The sequence below is a fragment of the Staurois parvus genome, unplaced genomic scaffold, assembly GCF_062004578.1.
Source record: "Staurois parvus isolate SC_StPar_1 unplaced genomic scaffold, SC_StPar_1.0 ptg000389l, whole genome shotgun sequence".
Classification (NCBI taxonomy): domain Eukaryota; kingdom Metazoa; phylum Chordata; class Amphibia; order Anura; family Ranidae; genus Staurois; species Staurois parvus.
Genome location: NW_028318185.1, coordinates 73,095 through 98,160, shown reverse-complemented (window position 1 = coordinate 98,160; position 25,066 = coordinate 73,095). Strand labels below are relative to the sequence as shown.

At 42.0% G+C, this 25,066-nt stretch overlaps 1 protein-coding gene across 4 annotated transcripts in view; it reads left to right on the top strand.

Annotated features, from left to right (window-relative positions):
- Positions 1-25,066, top strand: part of ASAP1 (ArfGAP with SH3 domain, ankyrin repeat and PH domain 1) — a 491,182-nt gene that overhangs the window by 393,028 nt on the left and 73,088 nt on the right. For all 4 annotated transcript variants that reach the window (XM_089685927.1, XM_089685924.1, XM_089685928.1 and 1 more), the window contains 3 exons: positions 8,944-9,031; positions 11,618-11,666; positions 18,595-18,758. In XM_089685927.1, coding sequence (XP_089542053.1) covers positions 8,944-9,031; positions 11,618-11,666; positions 18,595-18,758 — 301 coding nt within the window. The remainder of the gene's footprint in view (positions 1-8,943; positions 9,032-11,617; positions 11,667-18,594; positions 18,759-25,066) is intronic.

Genomic DNA, 25,066 nt, shown 5'->3' with positions numbered 1-25,066 from the left:
GTCTGGTAGATAACAAGCTTAATATGGCATGCAATGCCAAGCTGCGGTTTCTAAAGCGAGCAAAATCCTCTCTTGTATTAAAAGAGGTATAGACTCCAGAGAGAGAGATGTCATTTCCCCCAGTACAAATCATTAGTAAGATCTGGAATATGCAGTTCAGTTTTGGGCACCAATTCACAAATAGAACATTGGGGAACTGGAGAAAGTACAGAGAAGGGCAACCAAACTGATAAGAGGCATGGAGGAGCAAAGCTATGAGGAAAGATTAGAGGAACTGAATTTATTCTCCATTGAGAAGAGGAGATTAAGGGGGATATGATCTCCATGTATAATACATAAGGGGGGATATGATCTCCATGTATAATACATAAGGGGGGATATGATCACCATGTATAATACATAAGGGGGGATATGATCTCCATGTATAATACATAAGGGGGGATATGATCTCCATGTATAATACATAAGGGGGGATATGATCTCCATGTATAATACATAAGGGGGGATATGATCCCATGTGTAAACAATCAAACCGACTTCATGAGGGTGTCCTGAGGGCCCGACGTCCTCTAGTGGGCCCTATGCTCATTGCCCGGCATCATAGAGCGCAATTGGCATTTGCCATTGAACACCAAACTTGGCAGGTCCGCCAGTGGTATCCTGTGCTTTTCACAAATGAGAGCAGGTTCACCCTGAGCCTATGTGACAGACATGAAAGGGTCTATAGAAGCCGTGGAGAACATTATGCTGCCTGTAACATTTTTCAGCATGATGGTTTTGGTGGTGGGTCAGTGATGGTCTGGGGAGGCATATCCATGAAGGCTAGACAATGGCACCCTGACTGCCATTCGGTATCTGGATGAAATCCTTGGACCCACTGTCAGACCCTTTGCCGGTGCAGTGGGTTCTGGGTTCCTCCTGGTGCACGTCAATGCCCAGCCTCGTGGCGAGAGTATGCAGTAGTTCCTGGAGGATGAAAGAATTGATACCATTGAATGGCCCCCACGCTTGCCTGACCTAAATCCAATAGAACACCTCTGGGATGTCATGTTTAGGTCCATCCAACGCCGCCAGATTGCACCTCAGACTGTCCAGGAGCTCAGTGATACCCTGGTCCAGATCTGGAAGGAAATACCCCAGGACACCATCCATCGTCTCGTTAGGAGCATGCTCCGATGTTGTCAGGCATGCATACAATCACGTGGGGGCCATACAAACTACTGAGGACCATTCTGAGTTGCTGTAATGACATTTCAGGAAAATGGACTCGCCTGCTGCATCATTTTTTCACTTTGATTTTCGAGGTGTCTTTGAATTCAGTCCTCTTTAGGTCGATCATTTTCATTTCCATCAAACGATGGGACATCCTTACATTCCTAACACATTACCCCGTCCATATCGGTATAGATATCCAGCATGATGTTTTTCCCCATTGGGATCTGATGGGTTTTCAAAGTGTTCCTTTCATTTTTTTGAGCAGTGTATGCATTTATTATTAGGGGTATTTGTATATGACTGTCAATTTATACCAGACTTTACATACTGTCCCTGCCCTTAAAGAGTTTCTATCACTGACCATTGATGTTGGGGCATTATCTACTCTAAGTTTGGAGACCATTGGTTTACACAGCCATAATATGTAGCAACCATCCGGACTACAGTGTGCACATTTGAGCTCACTGCATTTCTGAATTGTTACCAGGGTATGCTGAATTTCATAATTTATTGTTAACCGTATAAGATGATCCTATATTCATATACAACACAGACCCCTATAAGTTTTCTGTCCTGGTCCAAAAGCTTCTTATCCATCAATAATGAACATGTAACATTGGTGCTTGAAAACTCCTGCTGAATTATTTACCACCATAACGATCTTTTATTTGTGTTTTAATAAAGAGTGGCTAATGTGCCAGTACAGAAACCCGTTGTTAACAGAGCCGGTTAGGCTTCTCCCTCTGTTTTCTGCCCTCAGGTCATATGATGATATATGTGTGTGTTTGGATCTCTCACTGCTTTATGTTCTCGGTTTTGTTTCTGCACCTTTTAATCCTTTACTACATGAAGGGATTATTGGTGATTTAACAATACGGGATGGGCTGAAAGCTGGGGGTTTTCCAGTAGTATGTCAATATTTGTTCTTCCATTGTGTTGTGCCAATGAACTTTTGCACATTCTGACATGTGGATCTGTCGTTTTATTACCAGGTAGTCACATATAATTGTCTATGTAGGCCAGAGCAACAGGTTCACTTTAATGCAGCTCTTCCTATCAGCACATTTTTACCTTCCCTTCACTCTCCTGTTGCTCCATTTGGTCTCTGGGAGTGAATAAAGGATGCTGACTGTCTCTCCGACCCCATGTGATAGAATTGGGCCAATCACTAAGGACCAGTTCTGTCATGTAATAGAAAGGGGAGTAAAATCACATGCTCCCCAATATTTGGAGATACCAGATATTTTTCATGAGTGAAATCGAGGGGGCAAGGGTAAGGGGGGTTGGCTTTAAAGGGAAGGTAAATATATGTTCTTCAAGGGGAGGGCCCTAAAAGTAAATATGTTGCTTTGCCCTGCAAATCCAAAGAAACTGGGGTCTATTCCTATTTTAGGGTAGTAGGCAAAGAGGTGCCCTGCTTGCCATAATGTTAAAGTAAATTTTTGAACAGGATTACTAAACTGACCTTTGTAGTAACCAAAGGTGCCTTTGTGCCACCCTGAAAATTCCTAAAGTTGGGTTTTGCAATGTAGTTACATTACCGCTTAGACATTGAGCACTAAATTGTGGTAGACATGGTGAAGTGTGCATCTCAGCCTCATACTTGTGTGTTCCAGTTTTTTGTTAGGGCTTCAGTTGAAGTTTGGGGTGAGAGCAGAGTATGACTAATGTAAGAACCTTAGGGTTCTTGCAAGTCAATTCATTAGTTCTGAGTACAGGTTTACTTAACTGAATATTCTCTATATTTGCACCCTTAAAGTAGAATTATAGGCAGAACTTTTTTTTTTTCATTTTGGATGGAGTAAGGGTGAGTTTTGTTTTTTGTTTTTTGCCATCTGTGTCCCATTGTGGATATTTACCTTCACTTCCTGTCCCATAGCCAAACAGGAAATTAGAGGAAATCCCTGCAAATTAAGGGAATTTATTGGGGTCTTCAGGTCACTAGAACTAATGTCTCCATTGGAATATTTCTCCTTTGTTACTTTTTTGGGGACAACCCAACATTTGGGATTTTCTTTTACTTTCACTTTCTGTGATGGTAAACAAGACAGAGAGGGCGAATCTCCCTAACGGGCACAGACAGCGATAAAAACTGACAGGGGTTCTACTCCCTCTCCACTGTGTCCAAAACCAAAAAAAAAAAAAATTTAGCCTTTAGTTATACTTGAACCCTGGTGCATATCTTATACTGATGAGAGTCAACAAGCCTTTAAAACATAATAGAAGTATCATACCTTTTTTTTTTCTTCCTATTCTAACTGCCTAGGACAGGGCTTGACAAATGCCATGCACCGGGTCGCTATGGCGACTAGAAATTGCGTACTGGTGCCTTTGGTCTGAATAATGTGTCCGCCTGAAACCTGGACACATTATTCAGACAGGAACGTGGCTTGGAGCGGGGGCTGGTAGAGGAATGTGAGGGGAGCGTAGGAGGCGGCGGAGGTGGCACCCAACCTGTGACGTCAAGGGTGGGCTGGGCTGCATGGGGTGCAGCGGCCTAGTGGGGGGCATGAGAGGACTCGCCTCACTGAGCTCCTGCTGAGGATCTTTCTAATTCTCCTTTCCGTGGCTGCATTACTGTCAACATCAGCTCCTGCTTCCACTGCCTGTGTCCCTGCAGAGCCCTTCGGCAGAACAGAGAGGAAGGAGTGGGACCGAATCTCCAACATGGCGCCGCCTCGGCACTGCCATAGAGAACCGCACAAGGTGCTGAGAAAAGGGACAACAGTGTCCTTACAGTAGTAAGCAAGGCAAGCCCACAAAGCAGCCAGCTAAGGAGCCAGCCAGGGAGGAACATGTTGTTTTATGCACACAAGCTGCCCTCTGCATCCACTCTGCGCTCAGACACTGCTGGGGAAGATGACCGGATACAGGGAGGACACAGGGAGAGTGGGGGATTGCATTACTGTCCTACACCCTGCCCCCCATGCCCTGCTTTCTGCACCCCATGTCATGCGGTGACCTGTACCCTTCTCAGGTATCCTGCACTCTATGTTCTGCACTTTGCACCTCACAAGTCATTTGCAAATTACTTGCCTTGCACCAAGCGCTGACAACCCACACTACACTAAAAAAAAAAAACTGGCTCCTAACTTTTTTTTTAGCTAGCTCCTAGATTCAAAACAGATTTTTTTTAAGCCCTGGCCTAATATCTTTTCTCAGTGAAGCTGCTGTTTCCAGTCATTAAATTGCAGTGCCCTGTGCTAGCAGAGCTGAGTGCTATCCACTCCCCTTAGCAAGTGTTCTCACACAGACTTCTATTGTCTAGAAGGTGGGTGGTGTCTCACATAGATTTGAATTGTGGAGTGCTGTAGGTAAAAAATGATGCCAATTAGACTTCTTTCACAGTGTTGCAAAAATACTAAGGGTTTCCAGACATACAGGCATTTTTTATTTTACTAATCTAAATGCAGCCCATTGTTTTCAATATATATGTACACACGTGTGTAATCATGCACTGTATATAGATGAGTTAAAAAATAAATCTGAGTTGCTGGTCCGTTTTTTATGCATGTATGTGCATATGCGTGTAAAATGTTCACTTGAAGAGGTTTGAATTAGTTGTGTATGTATGTGTGTGGAATACTGAGGTTCGAACATTCGTACTGTGTACAATCAGACTGTCCACTCATTTGTAGACTTCTTGTACAGCTATTGTAACAGGAGTCAAGTGGACAGTGGAGGCAAGACTATGAAAATGGAGATTGAACACGATGAGAATGGAGTACAAAGTATATCTGATCGCTGTGGTATTTTTGTAACTTCAATTGGGATTTAACAGCTGCTTACATGATGGTCAAGTAGACATTTATCTAAGCAATATTTTTGCTAAACAACAGCGTTTCAGACGCATCCACTTATTTGGGATGGAAATTTAGAGATAAAAATACCTTCTGCCTTAAACAATGGGTGTATTTTTAAATAAAAATTCAGTAACTTCTAAGCATTAATAACAATAATAAAATAGTGTGCCTGAAATAATGCTAAACCCTCAGAGCGATTTTCTGAGAGCCAGCCTGGCGCATGCATTTTGCTGCAGGTGGGGAGCTGCCATAGAAAATAATGGCATTTCCTGAATCTGTATGATGTGTGTGCCAGGATGTCTCACACAAAATCTATATGAGAGAGAGGCGGCTTTGCTGGTCCTGGCAGAGCAAGCAGAATAAAACTCTATCGTAGTCTCATCTCAGACCCACTAATGTGTTACAGTTTTTATGCTGAAGTCCCAAGTAGTCATTCTTCCATTATAGTTTAAAGTACACTTATTTGAAAGGCCATTGGAACCTTTAATTTCTGTAACCCAAATACAGTCAGGCTGCATAACAGTAAAGGATGTGTCTGTGGGGGGGTTTTTTTTTCTCTTTTTTTTTTTTTTTTTTAACACATTAGCATGCTGTAACCGTTCCTAAACTTTCCTGTGCTGGCAGCACAATGGGGATCTGGACTGCTGCTCACTACAGAACACAGTGGTTTGGATCTCCAGCAGTCTGACACGTCCCCTGCACAGGGCTCCAGTCAACAATAATGCTCAAATGTACACTAATAATGCTCAATGTGTGTAAGTATATATATATATATGTGTGTGTGTATACAGTCCGGTCCATAGATATTGGGACATGGACACAATTCTACCACTTTTGGCTCTATACACCACCACAATGGATTTGAAATGAAACGAACAAGATGTGCTTTAACTGCAGACTGTCAGCTTTAATTTGAGGGTATTTACATCCAAATCAGGTGAACGGTGTAGGAAGTACAACAGTTTGCATATGTGCCTCCCACTCGTTAAGGGACCAAAAGTAATGGGACAGAATAATAATCATAAATCAAACTTTCACTTTTTAATACTTGGTTGCAAATGCTTTTACAGCCAATTACAGCCTGAAGTCTGGAACGCATAGACATCACCAGACGCTGGGTTTCATCCTTGGTGATGCTCTGCCAGGCCTCTACTGCAACTGTCTTCAGTTCCTGCTTGTTCTTGGGGCATTTTCCCTTCAGTTTTGTCTTCAGCAAGTGAAATGCATGCTCAATCGGATTCAGGTCAGGTGATTGACTTGGCCATTGCATAACATTCCACTTCTTTCCCTTAAAAAACTCTTTGGTTGCTTTTGCAGTCTGCTTTGGGTCATTGTCCATCTGCACTGTGAAGCGGGGTCCAATGAGTTGTGAAGCATTTGGCTGAATATGAGCAGATAATATTGCCTGAAACACTTCAGAATTCATCCTGCTGCTTTTGTCAGCAGTCACATCATCAATAAATACAAGAGAACCAGTTCCATTGGCAACCATACATGCCCACGCCATGACACTACCACCACCATGCTTCACTGATGAGGTGGTATGCTTAGGATCATGAGCAGTTCCTTTCCTTCTCCATACTCTTCTCTTCCCATCACTCTGGTACAAGTTGATTTTGGTCTCATCTGTCCATAGGAGGTTGTTCCAGAACTGTGAAGGCTTTTTTAGATGTCGTTTGGTAATCTGGCCTTCCTGTTTTTGAGGCTCACCAATGGTTTACATCTTGTGGTGAACCCTCTGTATTCACTCTGATGAAGTTTTCTCTTGATTGTTGACTTTGACACACATACACCTACCTCCTGGAGAGTGTTCTTGATCTGGCCAACTGTTGTGAAGGGTGTTTTCTTCACCAGGGAAAGAATTCTTCGGTCATCCACCACAGTTGTTTTCCGTGGTCTTCCGGGTCTTTGGGTGTTGCTGAGCTCACCGTTGCGTTCCTTCTCTTTAAGAATGTTCTAAACAGTTGTTTTGGCCACGCCTAATGTTTTTGCTCTCTCTCTGATGGGTTTGTTTTGTTTTTTCAGCCTAATGATGGCTTCACTGATAGTGACAGCTCTTTGGATCTCATCTGGAGAGTTGAGAGCAACAGATTCCAAATGCAAATAGCACACTTGAAATGAACTCTGGACCTTTTATCTGCTCATTGTAATTGGGATAATGAGGGAATAACACACACCTGGCCATGGAACAGCTGAGAAGCCAATTGTCCCATTACTTTTGGTCCCTTAACAAGTGGGAGGCACATATGCAAACTGTAGTAATTCCTACACCGTTCACCTGATTTGGATGTAAATACCCTCAAATTAAAGCTGACAGTCTGCAGTTAAAGCACATCTTGTTCGTTTCATTTCAAATCCATTGTGGTGGTGTATAGAGCCAAAAATGTTATAATTGTGTAGATGTCCCAATATTTATGGACCTGACTGTACATATATATATATATATATATATATATATATATATATATATATATACGCATTGCAGAATAAACTAATGTATGATTGTTAGGAGAAACCTAGTATAGTTACACACACTACTTGTGATTTATTTTTATTATTGAATTTTATACTATCTACATTTTTGCAGAGATCATTGGCCTAATCTCATTCACTTCTTCAGGGGAACAGTTCAATTTCCCTACAACACTACAGCACAGCCGCTTATATCCATGCTTGGGCCATTTTTTTTCAGAAACTAGTGTGTTTTTGGATTTTGGGGGAAACCACAAATATGGAGAATATACAGGCTCCATACAGAAAGTATCCCTGGTAAAAACTGGACTCGAGATGACAACACTTAAAGTGACAGCAAACTATGGTTTACAAAAAAAAGAGAAATTCTTTTTATGTTTTCTTAAGGAAGAACTCTGGGCTGCGGCCGCACTGAATGGGTTAACTGCTTGTTTTTATTGAAGGAATTGCAGAGCGGAGGTATACTTGCCTAATCTGCAAATCCTCCAAGTGTAAGAGCGGTCCCTGCCACTCCTGCCCCCTCTCCCCTGACTGGCTCTGGACGTGAGGACAGCAGGAACCATCCACCACTGGACATGGGGGAGCGCAGTTGTCTGAAGGATCGGGTAAGTATAGCTTTTCCTTGCACCTCTGGACAAAATGAGCTTTTAACCCAGGCCATGCAGACAAAGTCCCACTGCATTGGAAGGTGAAAGTTTTGCCCGGAGTTCTTCTTTAACTCAGCCAAGTCCCTTCTGTTGCTCTCAGTCTCTTTGGAATCTCCAGATTCCTCTATTTTGCTGCTCTGATTGGAGTTCCTGTAAGGGGGTGGCTACATTAATTCGCCATGGTCCAACCGCATGTAGGCATGTAGCCTCCCTCTGTTGCTCACTTGAATTTGTAGTGTGCACATGACTGCAACTAATGTGCACTGCTCTTTACAACACAAACAGAAGTGAGGGGGAAAAGAGATTAGGAAGCCTGCGGAAGAATTTACAAATGTTACAACTGGGATTCATAGTATGCACATGACCGCAACTAACGTGCACTGCTCATTCCAACACAAGCAGAAATGAGGGAGAAAAGAAGAGATTAGAAAGCTGGCGGGGGATGTTACAAATGTTCGTTTCATAAAATAATAGATTACAGGGCCATTAAGTAGTGGATGTGTATGGATTATTTTTAAAGCACAAGGATATTGTCTAGTTATGGGCTAATTTACTCTAATCCACTGCACAAGATCTTCAACAAATTCAGGCTAATGGAGAGAAGGAATGTTTGAATTTTACACTTTTTTTTTTTTACAAAATTCTTTTTTGCAAGACTTTGTCATTTATTTACAATGGTGTTTGCTCCAGAAAAGAATGGAATTGTCCTGGCCCTTCTACCTTTTAAAGTCTGCTTTCTTTCTGTACTGTATTGCATAGTACCACTGCTGGGATGTAGCGCTCATAAAGTATTGTCATTTTTCCAGTCTAACCGGCCCCCTGCAAAGTTGAACCTGCTCACCTGCCAGGTGAAACCCAACGCTGATGAAAAGAAGTCCTTCGACCTGATATCACGTATGTATCTTTTTTTATTGTTCTACAATGTACTATTGCCCCTCAGGTTTATCCGCAGAGAGAGTAAACAGAATTCCCCAGTGCTCAATCTAGCCAAAACTGAATTATAAACCATTTCAAAAATCTAGATTACAAAATGAGGATTGGTTACATGCGTTTACAAATATACAGTATATAAAGTCATACTGTGGCACCAAGGTACCTCTGCTAAGTGTGGCCTGTAACTGAACTATATGAGCGCCCTACCTGTGACATATATATAGAAAGTTAGACATTGGGAGTAGGCCTGCCCGGTTCACATCTATGCGGCCGTGCGGGACACGTTTTGCATGGGCATGAGAACCCATTCATTTGAATGGACTCCCGTGCCCTGGGACACACAGGGAAAAAAATCCCCGGCACTTCTTTCGAAAATGCAGCCCACACGGGAACCTCGGTTCCCAGTACGGTTGCTTTTTCCAGTGCGGGTGGCGTGCCATTAGAAGTAATGATACCCACCTGCGGGTCCGCAATTCTCTGTGGTGGTGGTGCGGCTGCATGGATTTTCGTGCGAATCCGCAGCGGCACCACCCACACAGATGTGAACCTAGGGTCAGGTAGCCCCATTCTGCTTAAAGGCACAGCAGGCCAAACTCGCCTGAGGCAGCTGAAGACCCCCAGCGCGCGTCTGCATCAAATGCAGGAAACCAAAAACGGCAGCTGCTCAAATCAGTTTCTGACTTTATAATGTAAAGGTGGACATGAACAAGGAATCTTGGTTCCTTGCAGATTGTAAGACTGAGACACTTTTCGGATGATTGTTCATCATTGTGTTAAAGGATAGGTTCACCTTCAGCAAGAGGTTACACCAGAGGCGTAACTAGAACCTTTCAGGGGCCCAGTGCAAGAAACCGTAAAGGGCCTCCCATACCCCCGGCCAGGGCCCTTCCCACTGAATCCGGGGCCCATTACTCCCATCGTGGGACCCTTTCACATGTTTTGCGGCAGGCCCCCTTCCTGCTGTCTTGGAACCCCCCCACATTGGCGGAATGCTAGGGCCCGTTAACAAGTGCGACCTTGGTGACTCTGGTAGTTTTATTTTGTTTTATTTATTTTAATTTTTTAGAATTTTTTACCATGTTATTTATATATTTAATTTTTTACAATGTCATTTTTTATGTTTTTATTAGGAGCCCCATTGGGGTTCTTTGGTAAAATGTCAGGGGTCTGAACAGACCTCTGCTGTTCCACCAAATGTCAAATATGGTAGAGGAGGGGGTGGGGGACGGGATTGGATTAGCGGTACTTTCACTTTCAAGTGAAGGTCTGCTTTAACCTCCTTGGAAGTATTCCCGAGTGTATCTCGGGGTAAAGTTTCAGCACCACAAGTGATAACCCCGAGCTACACTCAGGAATACACTGCAGCGCTGCTCCGGGATCTCTTCACTTACCTTGTCCTACGCTCCCGCAATGTCCCCCCTGCAGTGTCCCCTGTAATGTCCTCCGGCCGATGCCAGCATCCGTCTTCTGGGTTCCGGTCCCTGTGAGCGTCGGGACGTACGGGAGACTGAACGCCGGGAAATTTAAAAATGTGAAAAAGTGACATTCGCTAAAATCACATGGTAAAACATTCCTGTATCCAAACCATTTCACATACATTGTGTCCCGAGTGCTTTGTCCTGTGCCCTGCCTGCATTTTTACTGTTCTTTCTGCCTGGAAACTGAGAAACGTCCATGGCGTCCAAGGAGCGTCCCTTTAGGTCAGACGCGGTTTTAGACCGGCTAGAGAACAGCGATAGTAAATTAGAACCACTTGCAGAATTGAGTGATAATGATTCGTGGGGAAAATTCCTCATCAGACACTGAAAACGATTCTGCGACTTTGCTCAGTGATGTGCAAACTTGGCGCTATATTTCAAATTTCAATGTTTTTGGTTTGATTATATTATTGAATTAAATTTATTATTATGTTATTATTTTTTAAATTAATTATTTAATACATTATAATTTATGATTTCGTGTTTCAAATTTTAACATACCCGGGATGTTTACTAGACTCTTGTTCGGACAGATTTCAGTGAGTTATTCCTAAAAAGTACAGGCCTACAAAAAAAAAAAAAACATGTTTCCATGCAAAAAAATGTACCGCTTTGAGCACAGAAATACTGACAGAATCAGACCGCTAGGGAGGCTACGCGCACATAAGGATTTTTAGAACACTGGATTATTATATACCCTGCTTGTATATTTTTTTATTACTAGCTGACAGATTGATAGCAGTGGGGAAAAATGTATTTTACACACAGCCATTATTTATTTAAGTTTAATTAGTTTTTTATCCAAAATTCCGTAAATACTTTTTTCTGTTTCTTTTTTTTTTCTCTTCAACCAAAGCTGCTGTTTATTTTATGTTTCAATTGGCTATTGATTTTTTTAAGCTATATTTTGCTGGAGTTCTTGTTTAAATAGAATTTCCATCTGACCAGTATTTCCTAATAATAGAACGATGAGGGTGAATAATAGTGTTTGTTTTGTAACTGGAATCTGCAGACAGTCATTATGGAATGCATTTACACTTTTTTTTCTTTTTTTTTTTTTGCTTTTCAGATAACAGAACATACCACTTTCAGGCAGAAGATGAGCAGGATTATATAGCGTAAGTGAGCCTTATATGGGATCATGTGTAAAGTAACTGTGGAGATGAAGAGAGTAAATGTAATAGAAAACCTCATAAGAGAACGTGTTACCTCCCTGAGGCTTCGCTGCTCTGTTAATTTATTTCGTAGTATAATGGTGAATTGAAAAGCTGTTTCTGTAATTGCCTGTGCTCTGCCTGTCTCACTCCCAGTAACCTCTGTCAAGGGTATAATTAGCAATAGAAAACCATGCAGCTCCTATGGGATCCCACGTTATCAGAGAACCCTGTTACTGTCAGAGTGCAGAATGATTGGTACAGGCCAGGGGAGGACTGGGCTGGGGGTTAGGGGGGAATTTTCCCACCAGGCCAATTCAGATAATATATGTTTGGTATGTGGCATGGAGTGGAATTACTCACCTATTCAGACCTTAAAGTGGAACTTTACTTAAAAGACCGAAAACAGGCAGGCTTTCTAATGCAGAATGGACACAATGGGGGAGATTTACTAAAACTGGTGCAACTGTGCATGGTAGCCAATTGACTTCTAACTTATTTATTTCAGGTTCTTATATAGCGCCGTCAATTTACGCAGCACTTTTACATATATATTGTACATTCACATCAGTCCCTAACCCTCAAGGGGTGTACAGTCTAGGGTCCCTAACTCACATTCATACATACAAATACTACGGCCAATTTAGACAGGAGCTAATTCACCTACCAGCATATCTTTGGAGTGTTGGAGGAAACCGGAGTACCCGGAGGAAACCCACACAGGCACAGGGAGAACATGCAAACTCCAGACAGGTGGTGCCGTGGTTGGGATTCGAACCAACGACCCTAGTACTGCCAGGCGGAAGTGCTAACCATTTAGCCACTGTGCTGCCCCACTTCAGCTTGTTCAGTTAATCTGACCTGGAAGCTGATTGGTTTCTATGCAGAGCCGCACCACAGTTTGCACCATGCAGTTTTAGTAAATAAGCCTCGACTATGTCTCTTCTGCATTTAATTATTCTTACCTGCTTGTTTGTATTGTGCACTTCCGGCATCTGCCAAGATGAATGAACTCCCATGACTGCACAGGAGTGACGTTATCTCAGCCCTGCCAATCAAAATGGACGAAGATCAGAGGATGAAGATGTTTGCTGCCAGCGAGGGAGCTCCAGGAGATTTTAACGCTGGAGTGGGATGAGTATAGCTCTGCTTCAATCAGAGTGGGAGTGTTAGAGGAGTGTTATTATTATACAGGATTTATATAGCGCCAACGGTTTGCTCAGCGCTTTACATTATAGTGGGAGACAATACAGTAACAATACAGTTCAATACAAGAGGGATTTGAGGGCCCTGATCCTTGGAGCTTACAATCTAGGAGGGAGGGGTTAATGGTACAATAGGTCATAACTGTGGGGGATGGAGTGGTGGGAAGCGTAGAGGATTCCAGTATTAGCAGAGGGCGGGATAGGCTTCCCTAAAGAGAGAGGTTTTCAGTGATTGCCTAAAAGTAAGTAGAGTAGGCGATAGTCAGATAGATTGTGGTAGGGAGTTCCAGAGGATGGGGAACGCCCTGGAGAAGTCCTGAAGATGAGCATGGGAGGAGGAGATAAGGGAGCTAGAGAGTAGGAGGTCTTGGGAGGAGCGGAGTGTACGGTTTGGGTGATATTTAGAGACAAGATCAGTTATGTAATTTGGGGCAATGTTGTGGACAGCTTTATATGTCATTGTTAGAGTTTGGAATTTTATTCGTTGGGCAACTGGGAGCCAGTGGAGGGATTGGCAGAGAGGGGTGGCAGATACAGAACGGTTAGTAAGGTGGATGAGTCTGGCGGCAGCATTCATGATAGACTGAAGTGGGGATAGCCTGCGATGAGGTAGGCCAATGAGGAGGGAGTTACAGTAGTCGAGGCGTGACATGACAAGGGAATGAATAAGTAGCTTAGTGGTTTCTGGGGTTAGGAACGGTCATATCTTGGAGATGTTGCGGAGGTGAAGTCTACATGATTTTGTCAGCTATTGGATCTGGGGCTGGAAGGACAGATGGGAGTCTAGGATTACACCTAGTACCCTGGCATGAGGGGATGGACTGATGATGTTATATAGCTATCTTCTCCCTATTCAGACCTACCGGCTTCCAGCTCCGACATCCTTTGTGGTTCTTAGATTTTATGTGACTGATTGCTAAGAGCTGCAAAGAAAGTCACTGCTGAAAGACAGCAGTGCTGTGAAATTGTGCTGTGCTTCATTTCTTGAAGAAATCTGATTGATAAAAGATCATTTGTAAAGATGTCTGGATATTTTATTTAGGTGAGTCCATGTCATTTTCAGAGACTCAGTCATCTTTTTAAAGTCATTTATAAAGTACTTCCTTGTTTACAATTCCTGATTTAGACTCCTTTTATAAAAATATGTTTACGTGAAAGTATGTTACAAAAAAACATTTTTTGGGGGGTACTATCTACCTTCCCAGCAATCACGGTGGTACCTCCAACACAGGCTCAATTCACAAAGCTTTAACACAAGGTTGTGAACATTACTTTAGCCATGGGAGTGTCATTTTCAAATCTGAGCTGTCACTTTATTGCAAACGTACATCTCTCTTTATCTATCTATTTATCTATCTATCTATCTATCCTTTCTGTATAATTACAGTTACAAAAATATTCCACAGCTCTTCAGGGAATATATGCAGAAACAGATTCCACAAGCAGGAATAGAGCACTGAGAGGCTTTATTGGAAATGCCATGTTACACTAAAAGAGAAGGTTTGGTGCGTTTCGAGCAACTGAGCTTAGTCATAAGGCTTTATTGCATGAATTTTTTCAAGGCTTCTCTTTTGCTGTATTGTACCAATTTCACTAAAGCCTCTTGGTGCTCTATCCCAGAGTTTCTCATCCTTTTTTTGGTCAAGGCACCCTTTAAAACTATGGACAGTCTTCAGGCATTCCATTCTAAAATAGAATGTGAAAAACTATTCTAATAGTTTTATATAACAGAGCAATATCCACACACATAGAACACCCAACATTGGAGGTGATTTATTCTTCCAAAGCAAATACACTTTTGCACACTGGTACTGACTAGTATTCCGATGTTTCTCTTCTCCCTCAGTTTTTCTCCATCACTGAGCTAATGTGACCCCAGCACTGATGGAGAGGGGCAGGGAAGGGTAGGGGCAGCTAGGATGCTGTGCACACAGCTGACATCCTCCTTATCAACTGATGATGTCATTGGTTGTCAGGGCGCTGGCGGCTAGAAGGTCGTAATGGTGCACAATGAAAACCTGTGGCTTTGTGTAACTAAAAGGCAGGCTTGTTCCACCTGCTGGCTTGTATACAAGTTTTGGTAAGTTTTTAGAAATTTTGCCAAGGTACCCTGGTTGAGAAAGCTGCTCTATCCTACTCATGGACTCTGCCTGTACCTACATTTCACATACAGCTTGGCAAAGCTGGAGGGCCAGTGAGCAGGAAGGAGTGTTGTTGCTGCCCAGTCCCCTAGCAGCAGAATTAAGGGATTACATATAAGATCTTGGGGGGGGTACTTTGTCAAGAATATAACTTGTTACGACTTCCTTGCTCAACCACTGCTGCATAAAAGACACCTTCAGAGTCTGCAAGGCAAAATGTTGTCTGTGAGATAACAGGAACAGTATATCTATGTTCTACCCCATTAAACATGAAGCAAGGCATATATATGTGAGAAGCAGATTAAAGTGGTTGTAAACTCTCACATATACCCAGTGAACTGGCCTCAGATGAAGCAAATCCTCCTACATAAGTTGTACCTGTTAATCTGCAGTCATCTCTTCTCTACATCCCTTCAAAGTGCAGAATTTAAACCGGATCTCTCAGCTTTGAAAACAAGGGGGCGGAGATCTGAAGTTATATCAGTGAGGAGAGCTGATTGGAGGGAAGGTACACACCCCCTTCACACAGCACACAGGAACAGAGCTTAGGCTGTCAATCAGCTGGAGGTCCCTCCCCTGTCCCTATTTTTCTCTTGGTGTCAGGAAAACTTGTCAGAAGTGACTCATGCTGATAGCAGAGCATGGAGGCAGCAGGCAGAAATGACACTTAGTACTCTGGAGTGAGACAAGCGCACACTATAGAGGGATATGTTTTGTTCATATTTCATGTCTGAGGTTTACAACCACTTTAAAGTAGTTGTAAATCTAATCACTGAAGTCTCTTATCTTTAACTTTTAAATGTAATTTCAAAAGACATTTTCATTCTCTTTAAGGCACTCTGCACACTAGCGGTTTTTATAAGCTCAGAAAACGTTAGAAAACAACACTGGATAAAAAACGCAACAGCGTTTTTGTGCCGACTGGTAGTAGCGTTTAAGTGTTTTGGAACGTTAGAGTTTTATTAGCGCTTTTACAGTACATAAAAAAAAGCTTGAAAAAAAGCTGTTAGGAGTGTTTTAATAGCATTTAGAAGAGTTTAGCGATTAGTTTTTTTTTTCTGCCAAGAAAATTCTCCCAAAAACTCTACAAACATAATTTTTAATCTACTCCTAAACGCTGAACCTTGAAAAAGGCTTCTAGCTTAAAATAGTGTGCATGGACACATAGGGTAACACTATTACCTTCTAGGAGCAGAAAAAATTATCATAATAGCTTCTAAGAGCTTAAAAAAATGCTAGTGTACATGGAGCCTAAATCTGCAGCTTTCATTAAAGTGAAAATTTGATGATGTTGCCTTGTTTGAGTACTTCCTGTTATAGGGGGACAACACTGTCCCTGTTTTCCAGTTGTTGTGGAAGTTGTAAGTAGCCGTACTGACACACATTGCTCAGACATGTTCGGTTGTTGCCACCATTTAGTAGCTGACCCTGAGCAATGATGTGTATATAGACAGCAAATGGCTTTACAGGGACCAGAGGCCAGTTCTAAAAGACAAATTGAAGACTAATTGGTGCTGCGCTACCTCTAGGTGATAAACTCCTGTGACGTTAATACCCCAGACAGTGTACAAACTTGTAAATAAATATACATAAACCAAAAATGATTGAATAGAATGCACAGGAAAACATCCAAATAGTGGATAATAGTGAATACCACCCAAATGTAAAAGGTGTAACCTAGGTACACCCCAAGAAATAAAATTGGTGACTATGGGTGAACAAAACACATAAATACAAAGTAAATATACTTTATACAAAATCCGCACGTTCCTAACCCCAGAAACCACTAAACAGCTCATCCACTCCCTCATCATATCACGACTCGACTACTGCAACTCCCTCCTCACTGGCCTGCCTCGCCGCTGGCTATCCCCGCTTCAGTCGATCCTGAATACGGCTGCCAGACTCATTCACCTTTCCAACCGCTCCATCTCCGCCACCCCCCTCTGCCAATCCCTCCACTGGCTTCCGATTGCGCAACGGATCAAATTCAAAATCCTAACACTGACGTACAAAGCTGTCCACCATACTGCCCCGAACTACATCACTGACCTAATATCCAAGTACCGCCCAACACGCACACTCCGCTCCTCACAAGACCTCCTCTCTAGTTCCCTTGTCTCCTCCTCCCATGCCCGCCTCCAGGACTTCTCCAGGGTGTCACCCATCCTCTGGAACTCCCTGCCCCAACCCATCAGATTATCACCTACTCTCCTCTCCTTTAGGCGCACCCTGAAAACCCACCTCTTCAGGGAAACCTACCCCACCCCCTGCTAACTTGCCAACCTCCTCCACTCTTTCTACCACCCTATCCCCCACAGCTATCTCCTCCTGTGCCACCATACCCTCCCTCCTAGATTGTAAGCTCGAAAGAGCAGGGCCCTCGATCCCCTCATGTTTTGCATTGTATTGGTATTGTTCTGTCACATGTTCTGTCCCCCTTTGTAATGTACAGCGCTGAGCGAACCATTGGCGCTTTATAAATACTGTATAATAATAATAATATATATATATATATTTGTATACATATATATGTAATATATGAATATATATTACTTCTTTTTGAATTGTGCCCAAAAAAAGTGATATGATCCTATTGAGGATCCCAAAACTCAGTGATACAAATACAACACAAATGATATCCTGCAACTGTTTAGTTGCTATAGGAAATGCTCCAAAAATGTAAGTGTTCACAGTGAACATATAATAAAGGATAGATGGAAGTGAAAAAATGAAATATAAATAAATGAATAAACAGAAACTGGTGTGGAAAAATTAAAATAAACTGCAAAGTAATTTCTGCAACACACATCTATTACTGAAATCCGCTGAAACTTACGGATTCAAGTGAGATTTGTGAAAAAATAAATGAACATGAAATCACAAAACAGTGACTCCTAAATCAGGGGTATGTGAAATAGATGGTATATAAGTGACATAAATAATATGAACACAATGGGTTATAAATATTATGCAAAAGACCCGATGGCGACAAGTCCCATGAACTATATATACTCCAGCCAAAAACGTGAAGTCCAATACACCTAAAGACGGGGAAGGTGTCTTGTAGTTCTTAAATAGTGCTAGTATTGTGAAGGTGAATACCCAATGTAATAGGATCCAACACTAGGCGAAATGCTCCCTCACCTCTATGAAGTGACTCTGCAGGGCCAAAAATCCTTTCTCATATATTATCGCATCAACCAGGAACCAGGATCCACTCACACAGGTATCAGGTCAGCAGATGGGTCAATCCTCCTCACTGTTACCTTACCTTATACAGATCTAAAAGAGTCAAATTTACATTTTTGATGATACACAGTGCTTTAGAGCATTCAATATTATTTGGTTAGGGTTTATACCTCCCTAAATGAGGAGCTATTCCTACTATATTTTAAAAAATGTTTACTATAGGTTGAGCACATTTATGTATGCCTTTTAAAAAGAAATCTATTTTTAGAGATTAATTAAATTCTGCGCAGGCCATTTGTTTTGAAGAAACTTAATTCTGCACAAAAACATTTTCTTTTATCCTGTTTTTCACAGTTGGATTTCAGTGTTAACAAACAGCAAAGAAGAAGCACTTAACATGGCATTCCGTGGAGATCAGAGTACGGGAGAGAGCAGCTTGGAGGACTTGACGAAAGCCATCATTGAAGATGTACAGAAAACACCAGGAAACGATAACTGTTGTGATTGTGGGTCACCAGGTAACACTCATATTGCTGAACCTATGCACATATACTGTAGATCCTTTTACCAGAGAGTGATACTCTGGGGATAAATGCTGAGATACAAAGTTGGTGCACCACTTCTGTATGCTGCATACTGCTAACAGTTCTACTTTGCACTGTATTGTATTAATAATATAATAACAATATAAAAACAATTACCTTATCGCAGGCTATCCCCTCTTCAGTCTATCATGAATGCTGCTGCCAGACTCATCCACCTTACTAACCGTTCTGTATCTGTCACCCCTCTCTGCCAATCCCTCCACTGGCTTCCCATTGCCCAACGGATAAAATTCAAAACATTAACAATAACGTATAAAGCCATTTATAACTCTGCCCCAAATTACATCACTGATCTTGTCTCCAAATATCACCCAAACCGTCCTCTCCACTCCTCGCAAGACCTCCTGCTCTCTAGCTCCCTTTTCTCCTCCTCCTATGCTCATCTCCAGGACTTCTCCAGAGCTTCCCCCATCCTCTGGAACTCTCTACCCCAATTTATCAGACTATCGCCTACTCTGCTCACTTTTAGGCGATCACTGAAAATCTATCTCTTCAGGGAAGCCTATCCTGCCCTCAGCTAATAATGGAATCCTCTATTCCTCCTACCAGTCCATCCCTCACAGTTATTACCTTTTGTACCACTAGCCCCTCCCTCTTAGATTGTAAGCTTCAAGGAGCAGGGCCCTCCTAACCCTCTTTTATTGAACTGTATCGTTGCTGTATTGTCTCCCGTTATATTGTAAAGCGCTGAGCAAACTGTTGGCGCTATATAAATCCTGTAAAATAATAATAATAATTGTTACTGTTGGGCAAGAGTGCGGATGCATTAGAAACCCTCTTCCTCCCATCAAAGGATGATTTCTAATCCTGGTGGCACAATAACCCTTCCACCCATTTAAGACCGATCTCTCGTGCACAGTGAATGCAGATGAGTGATCTGCCTCTGATCGTTACTTTTGTAAATTTATTGGGGTACAGTCTTACCTTGAACATCTCCCCTCCTCCTCCTCCTGCAGTTGCTCCCATGTTTAATGTCCATGAGCCACTCTGTATTCCAAACTGCTTGGAAGGTTGGCCCTGCTTCTAAAGTCCTAAAATACTGCCTGTACGTGCACTCTAGATGAATGGAAGCGCCACGGCGGTCCAGGTAGTGATTTTATCTTTGCATGGGACCTTATCAAAGAGGAATTCTTGGCAAAAGGTTTCATTTTATTTATTTATTTTTTAACTCTCAAGAAGCCAAGTGTACAGTATATAGCATTTGGTCTCATTCTGATTGGTGGCCCTGATATCGCCCAAATGCACCTCTGTATGCACCTTCCTGTAGGGGGACCTCCAGCCAGCACAGAGTTCTGTCCCCTCCCTAAGCTGCATGACCTTTCACTATTATGAATGAGCAATCAGTGCTGCTTGTTCATTCATCAAAGTAAAATATCACTCTGAGCTGCAGCTCTGTGTAAAGTATCTGCCGATGCCCTGCATGACGTAGAAACAACCTCAGATACATCACCCAGCGACACAGCTCTGAGTGATCTTTTACTGCTCTGAATTAAGCAGCAGCACTGATCGTTCATAATACTTACAGATCACTCAGAGCTGCCGCCCTCTGTGCATCTGTCAGTGGCTGTTGTTACGCATACACAGGCTGATGGATCACACAGCTCCGCTGCACTATGTGAACTTTCATTTTTGTGAATGAACTATCGGTGATGTCAGGCCAGTGCTGTGTTTGATAAACAAAATGGCAACCACTCCAATCCATAACTGGCCTATGCAGCAAGGAGCACATGGAAGGGCAACGCATGTTAAAACAACTAAAATTCCCAGCTCACTTACCAGCTGGGAATTTTAAAACAAGGGGTTTAGTTTGCACACATTTGCAAATACAGTATATGCGTAAGCTGCAGAGGCCACTTCACGGCACCCCAGTTTATCTGCAGTCCTAGCGCTATAAATTTTGAGATCCTCCATAGTTGGAGCACATACACTCACCAGCCACTTTATTAGGTACACCTTGCTAGTGCCTGGAAAATCTCCCCCACACCATTACACCACCACCACCAGCCTGAACCATTGATACAAGGCAGGATGGATACATTCATGTTATTTACAACAAATTCTGACCCTACTATCTGAATGTTACAGCAGCCCATTCTCCTCTGACCTCTGACATCAATCAGGCATTTTCCTCCACACAGCTGCCACTCAATGGATATTTTCTCTTTTTCAGTCCATTCTCTGTAAACTCTAGAGATGGTTGTGCGTGAAAATCCCTGTAGATCAGCAGTTTTTGGAATACTCAGACAAGCCCGTCTGACCCCAACAACCATGCCACATTCAAAGTCACTTAAATCCCCTTTCTTCCTCATTTTGATGCTCAGTTTGAACTTCAGCAAGTCGTCTTCACGAAGTTTAGATGCCTAAATACATTGAGTTGCTGCTATGTGATTGGCTGATTAGCAGTTAGTGTTACCAAGCAACTCAGCAGGTGAACCTAATAAAGTGGCCAGTGAGTGTATATAATATTGGACAGTTTGAGGGCAGATATGCCTGGAGGGAGGCCACCCTCCTTGAGCCCTGGTTCACACTGATGCGGTGCGGAATTCACAGCGTTTTCTGTGCAAATTCTGCACCGCATCAAAATCACACCCCGTTCATGCGAACTGCTGCGGGTGTGTATGTTAAGTTAACAACACCCCGAAAGCGGTCTGCAAAGCGCAGTGCGATGTGCAGAATTGGATCAGATAGATGTGAATACCCATGCGATCCAATTCTAGTGAGGACCCAAAAAAAGGGTCCTGCACCTTTTTGGTGCAAGTGCGGTGCAATTAGAGCCATACAAAATGTATGGCTCCAATCGCACCGCACACAAATCGTATGTGATTTGCACAGGAATGCGGTGCGGTTCTTGTGCAAATCACATGCGATATACCGCACCGCATATACAGTTGTGTTCAAAATAATATCAATCAGACATCACTAACCTGATCAATCACTGTTTTTGGTAGAAATGATATTTCTACATGGCAAATAATTTCCTAGCAGGTGTAGTAGAGTAATAGAAATCCAACAGACCCAACAGTCATGACATGCATGCTGCTGATTCTGTGTAATTGAATCACTCATTGAAAGGGGCATGTTCAAAATAATAGCAGTGCGGAGTTCTATTAGTGAGGTCATTCATTCTTTGAAAAACAGGTGGCAATTATTGCCCTTATTTAAGGAAGGAAGGCAGCAAATGTTGTACATGCTGGTTACAGTGCATTTCTCTCTGAAATTCTGAGGAAAATGGGTCGTTCCAGACATTGTTCAGAAGAACAGCGTACCTTGATTAAAAAGTTGACTGGAGAGGGGAAAACATATAAAGAAGTGCAGAAAATGATAGGCTGCTCAGCTAAAATGATCTCAAATGCTTTAAAATGGCAACCAAAACCTGAAAGACATGGAAGAAAGCAAAAAACTACCATTCGAATGGATAGAAGAATAGTCAAATGGCAAGGACTGAGCCAACAATCAGCTCCAGGAAGATCAAAGAAGGTGTAAAGTTCCCTGTGAGGACTGTTACAATTAGAAGACACCTATGTGAAGCCAAGCTATCTGCAAGAAGTCCCCGCAAAGTCCCACTGTTGGAAAAAAGACGTGCTGAAGAGGTTACAATTTGCCAAAGAGCACATTGACTGGCCTAAAGAGAAATGGCGCAACATTTTGTGGACTGATGAAAGTAAGATTGTTCTTTTTGGGTCTAGTGGCCGGAGACAGTTTGTCAGACGACCCCCAAACACTGAATTCAAGCCACAGTACACTGTGAAGACAGTGAAGCATGGTGGTGCAAGCATCATGATATGGGGATGTTTCTCATACTACGGTGTTGGGCCTATTTATCGCATACCAGGGATCATGGATCAGTTTGAATACATCAGAATACTTGAAGAGGTCATGCTGCCTTATGCTGAAGAGGAAATGCCCTTGAAATGGCTGTTCCAACAAGCCAACGACCCCAAACACACCAGTAAACGTGCAACATCTTGGTTCCAGACCAACAAGATTGACGTTATGGAGTGGCCAGCCCAATCCCCGGATCTTAATCCAATAGAAAACTTGTGGGGTGACATCAAAAATGCAGTTTCTGAGGCAAAACCAAGAAATAGAGAAGAACTGTGGAATGTAGTCCAATCATCCTGGGCTGGAATACCTGATCACAGGGGCCAGAAGTTGGGTGACTCCATGCAACACAGATGTACAGCAGTTCTCAGAAACAGTGCGACTACAACCAAATATTCATTAAGTGATTCAAAGGAAAGCAAAATCTTCAAACATTTTTCAGTTTATATAGTGAATGTTTGAGTTTGTAAAGAAGAATACAAACACTGCTATTTTTTTGAACCGTCTAATATTCACTTTTCTTCAATTTTTTTAGAGGAACAACACAAATGTGATCTATTTTACTTCATGTTGTGATTTGGAATAGAATGTGTCGTGTTCCCAATGCATTTGTGTGGATGGAAATAAAAGCTATTAGAAGGATTTTCAGCTTTATTCAATTTCTTCAACACACCGCTATTATTTTTAACACAACTGCGTGAACCCAGGCTAAAGGTATAGGAACACACCTAACACCCAGCAAGAACACAATGGCAGCAAAAGTATTCAGTATGTCCCCAAACCAGTTACCGACCAGTACAAAAAAAATAGCAACCACCCCAATCTGTAACCTGCCTATGTGTTTGACAAAGCCCGGCAGCATTGATCAGGCATTCAAAAAAAGAAAAAAAAAACTGGTGGAGATAGTGGACAAATAGAAGTGCATTCTTCTCCCAGACTGGAAGGGTACTGCGATATATTTAATTTTGATAGGTAGTTGAGCCTTTTAACAATCACAGTAACCCTAAGTATGCCTTTGGGTTGTGGTATGTGGCCAGGATACTGACTGACCCTACAGATGTGTGTAGGGTAAACATTGACCAACAGCAGCTAAAGACATAATTGTTGCTTGGCTGTTATCTCACTATAATGCAGGCAGTTGTATATCTGTTCCATCATTTTGTATTTTTTCACTAACTCCGCATTGTCCTATAAGGTTATACACCTGGCATCCTAGTGACTTCCTTTGATTTTCTACATTTTGGGTTTTAACCATTTCAATACCGGGCAATTTTACACCTTCCTGCCCAGGCCAGTTTTCAGGTTTCAGCACTCTCACACTTTGAATGACAATTGCGCGGTCATACAACATTGTACCCAAACTAACATTTTATCATTTTCTTCACACAACTAGAGCTTTCTTTTGGTGGTATTTAATCACCGCTGGGGTTTTTATTTTTTGCTAAACTAACAAAAAAATACCAAAAATTTGGGAAAAAAAAAGTTTTTCTTTGTTTCTGTTATAAAAGTTTACAAATAAATAATTGTTCTTCATAAATTTAGGCCAAGATGTATTCTGCTACATGTCTTTGGTGAAAATAACCCAAATTAGGATGTATTTTCTAGTTTGTAGGAAAGTTATAGAGTTCACAAACTATGGTATAGATCTGAATATTGATCAATCCTGAAGTACTGACAGCCAATCTAATTTCTTGAGGTCCAAGAATGTCAGAAAAGTACAGATATCCCCCAAATGACCCCTTTTTGCAGAGTAGACAGTCCGACGTACTTCATAAGAGGCATTGCGAGTTTTTTGAAGTTGTATTTTTTTTTTGTCATAATTTTTCGGAAAATGAAGAAATTTTAAAAATTAGTTTCACTATTTTTTTTTTTACATATTGTCACCAGTGCAGTACAGCGTCATCATATAACTGGCATGGCGGTGATCAGGGACACTGACTGGTGACAGTAAGAAAAAAAAAATTATATATATATATATATAATATATATTTTTTTTTTTAAAGATTTTTTTTAAGATTTCACTATGACCAAAGTAGTACAATGTTACCATAGTAACATTGTACTACTTTGGGGAAGTGATCAGTATTTTTTTTTTTTTTACACAATTTGCTTATAGCAAAGAATTAATTTGCTATAAGCAAGCATTTACCTGAATGACTTCGATTCATTCAGGGGTTTTTTTTTTTTGTGCTTAGACGTGATTTGGCTACAGCAAATCACATGACATGTGACATGTCACATGATTAGCTGTGACCATTCACAGCTAGACACTAGTATACAATGGATGGCATGAATGAAGCCATCCATTGTATACAACTGTCATGTGACCTGCTGTGATTGGTCACAGCAGGTCACATGGTATCGGCAACGGGGCCGATACTCAGATCTGTCATCGGCCG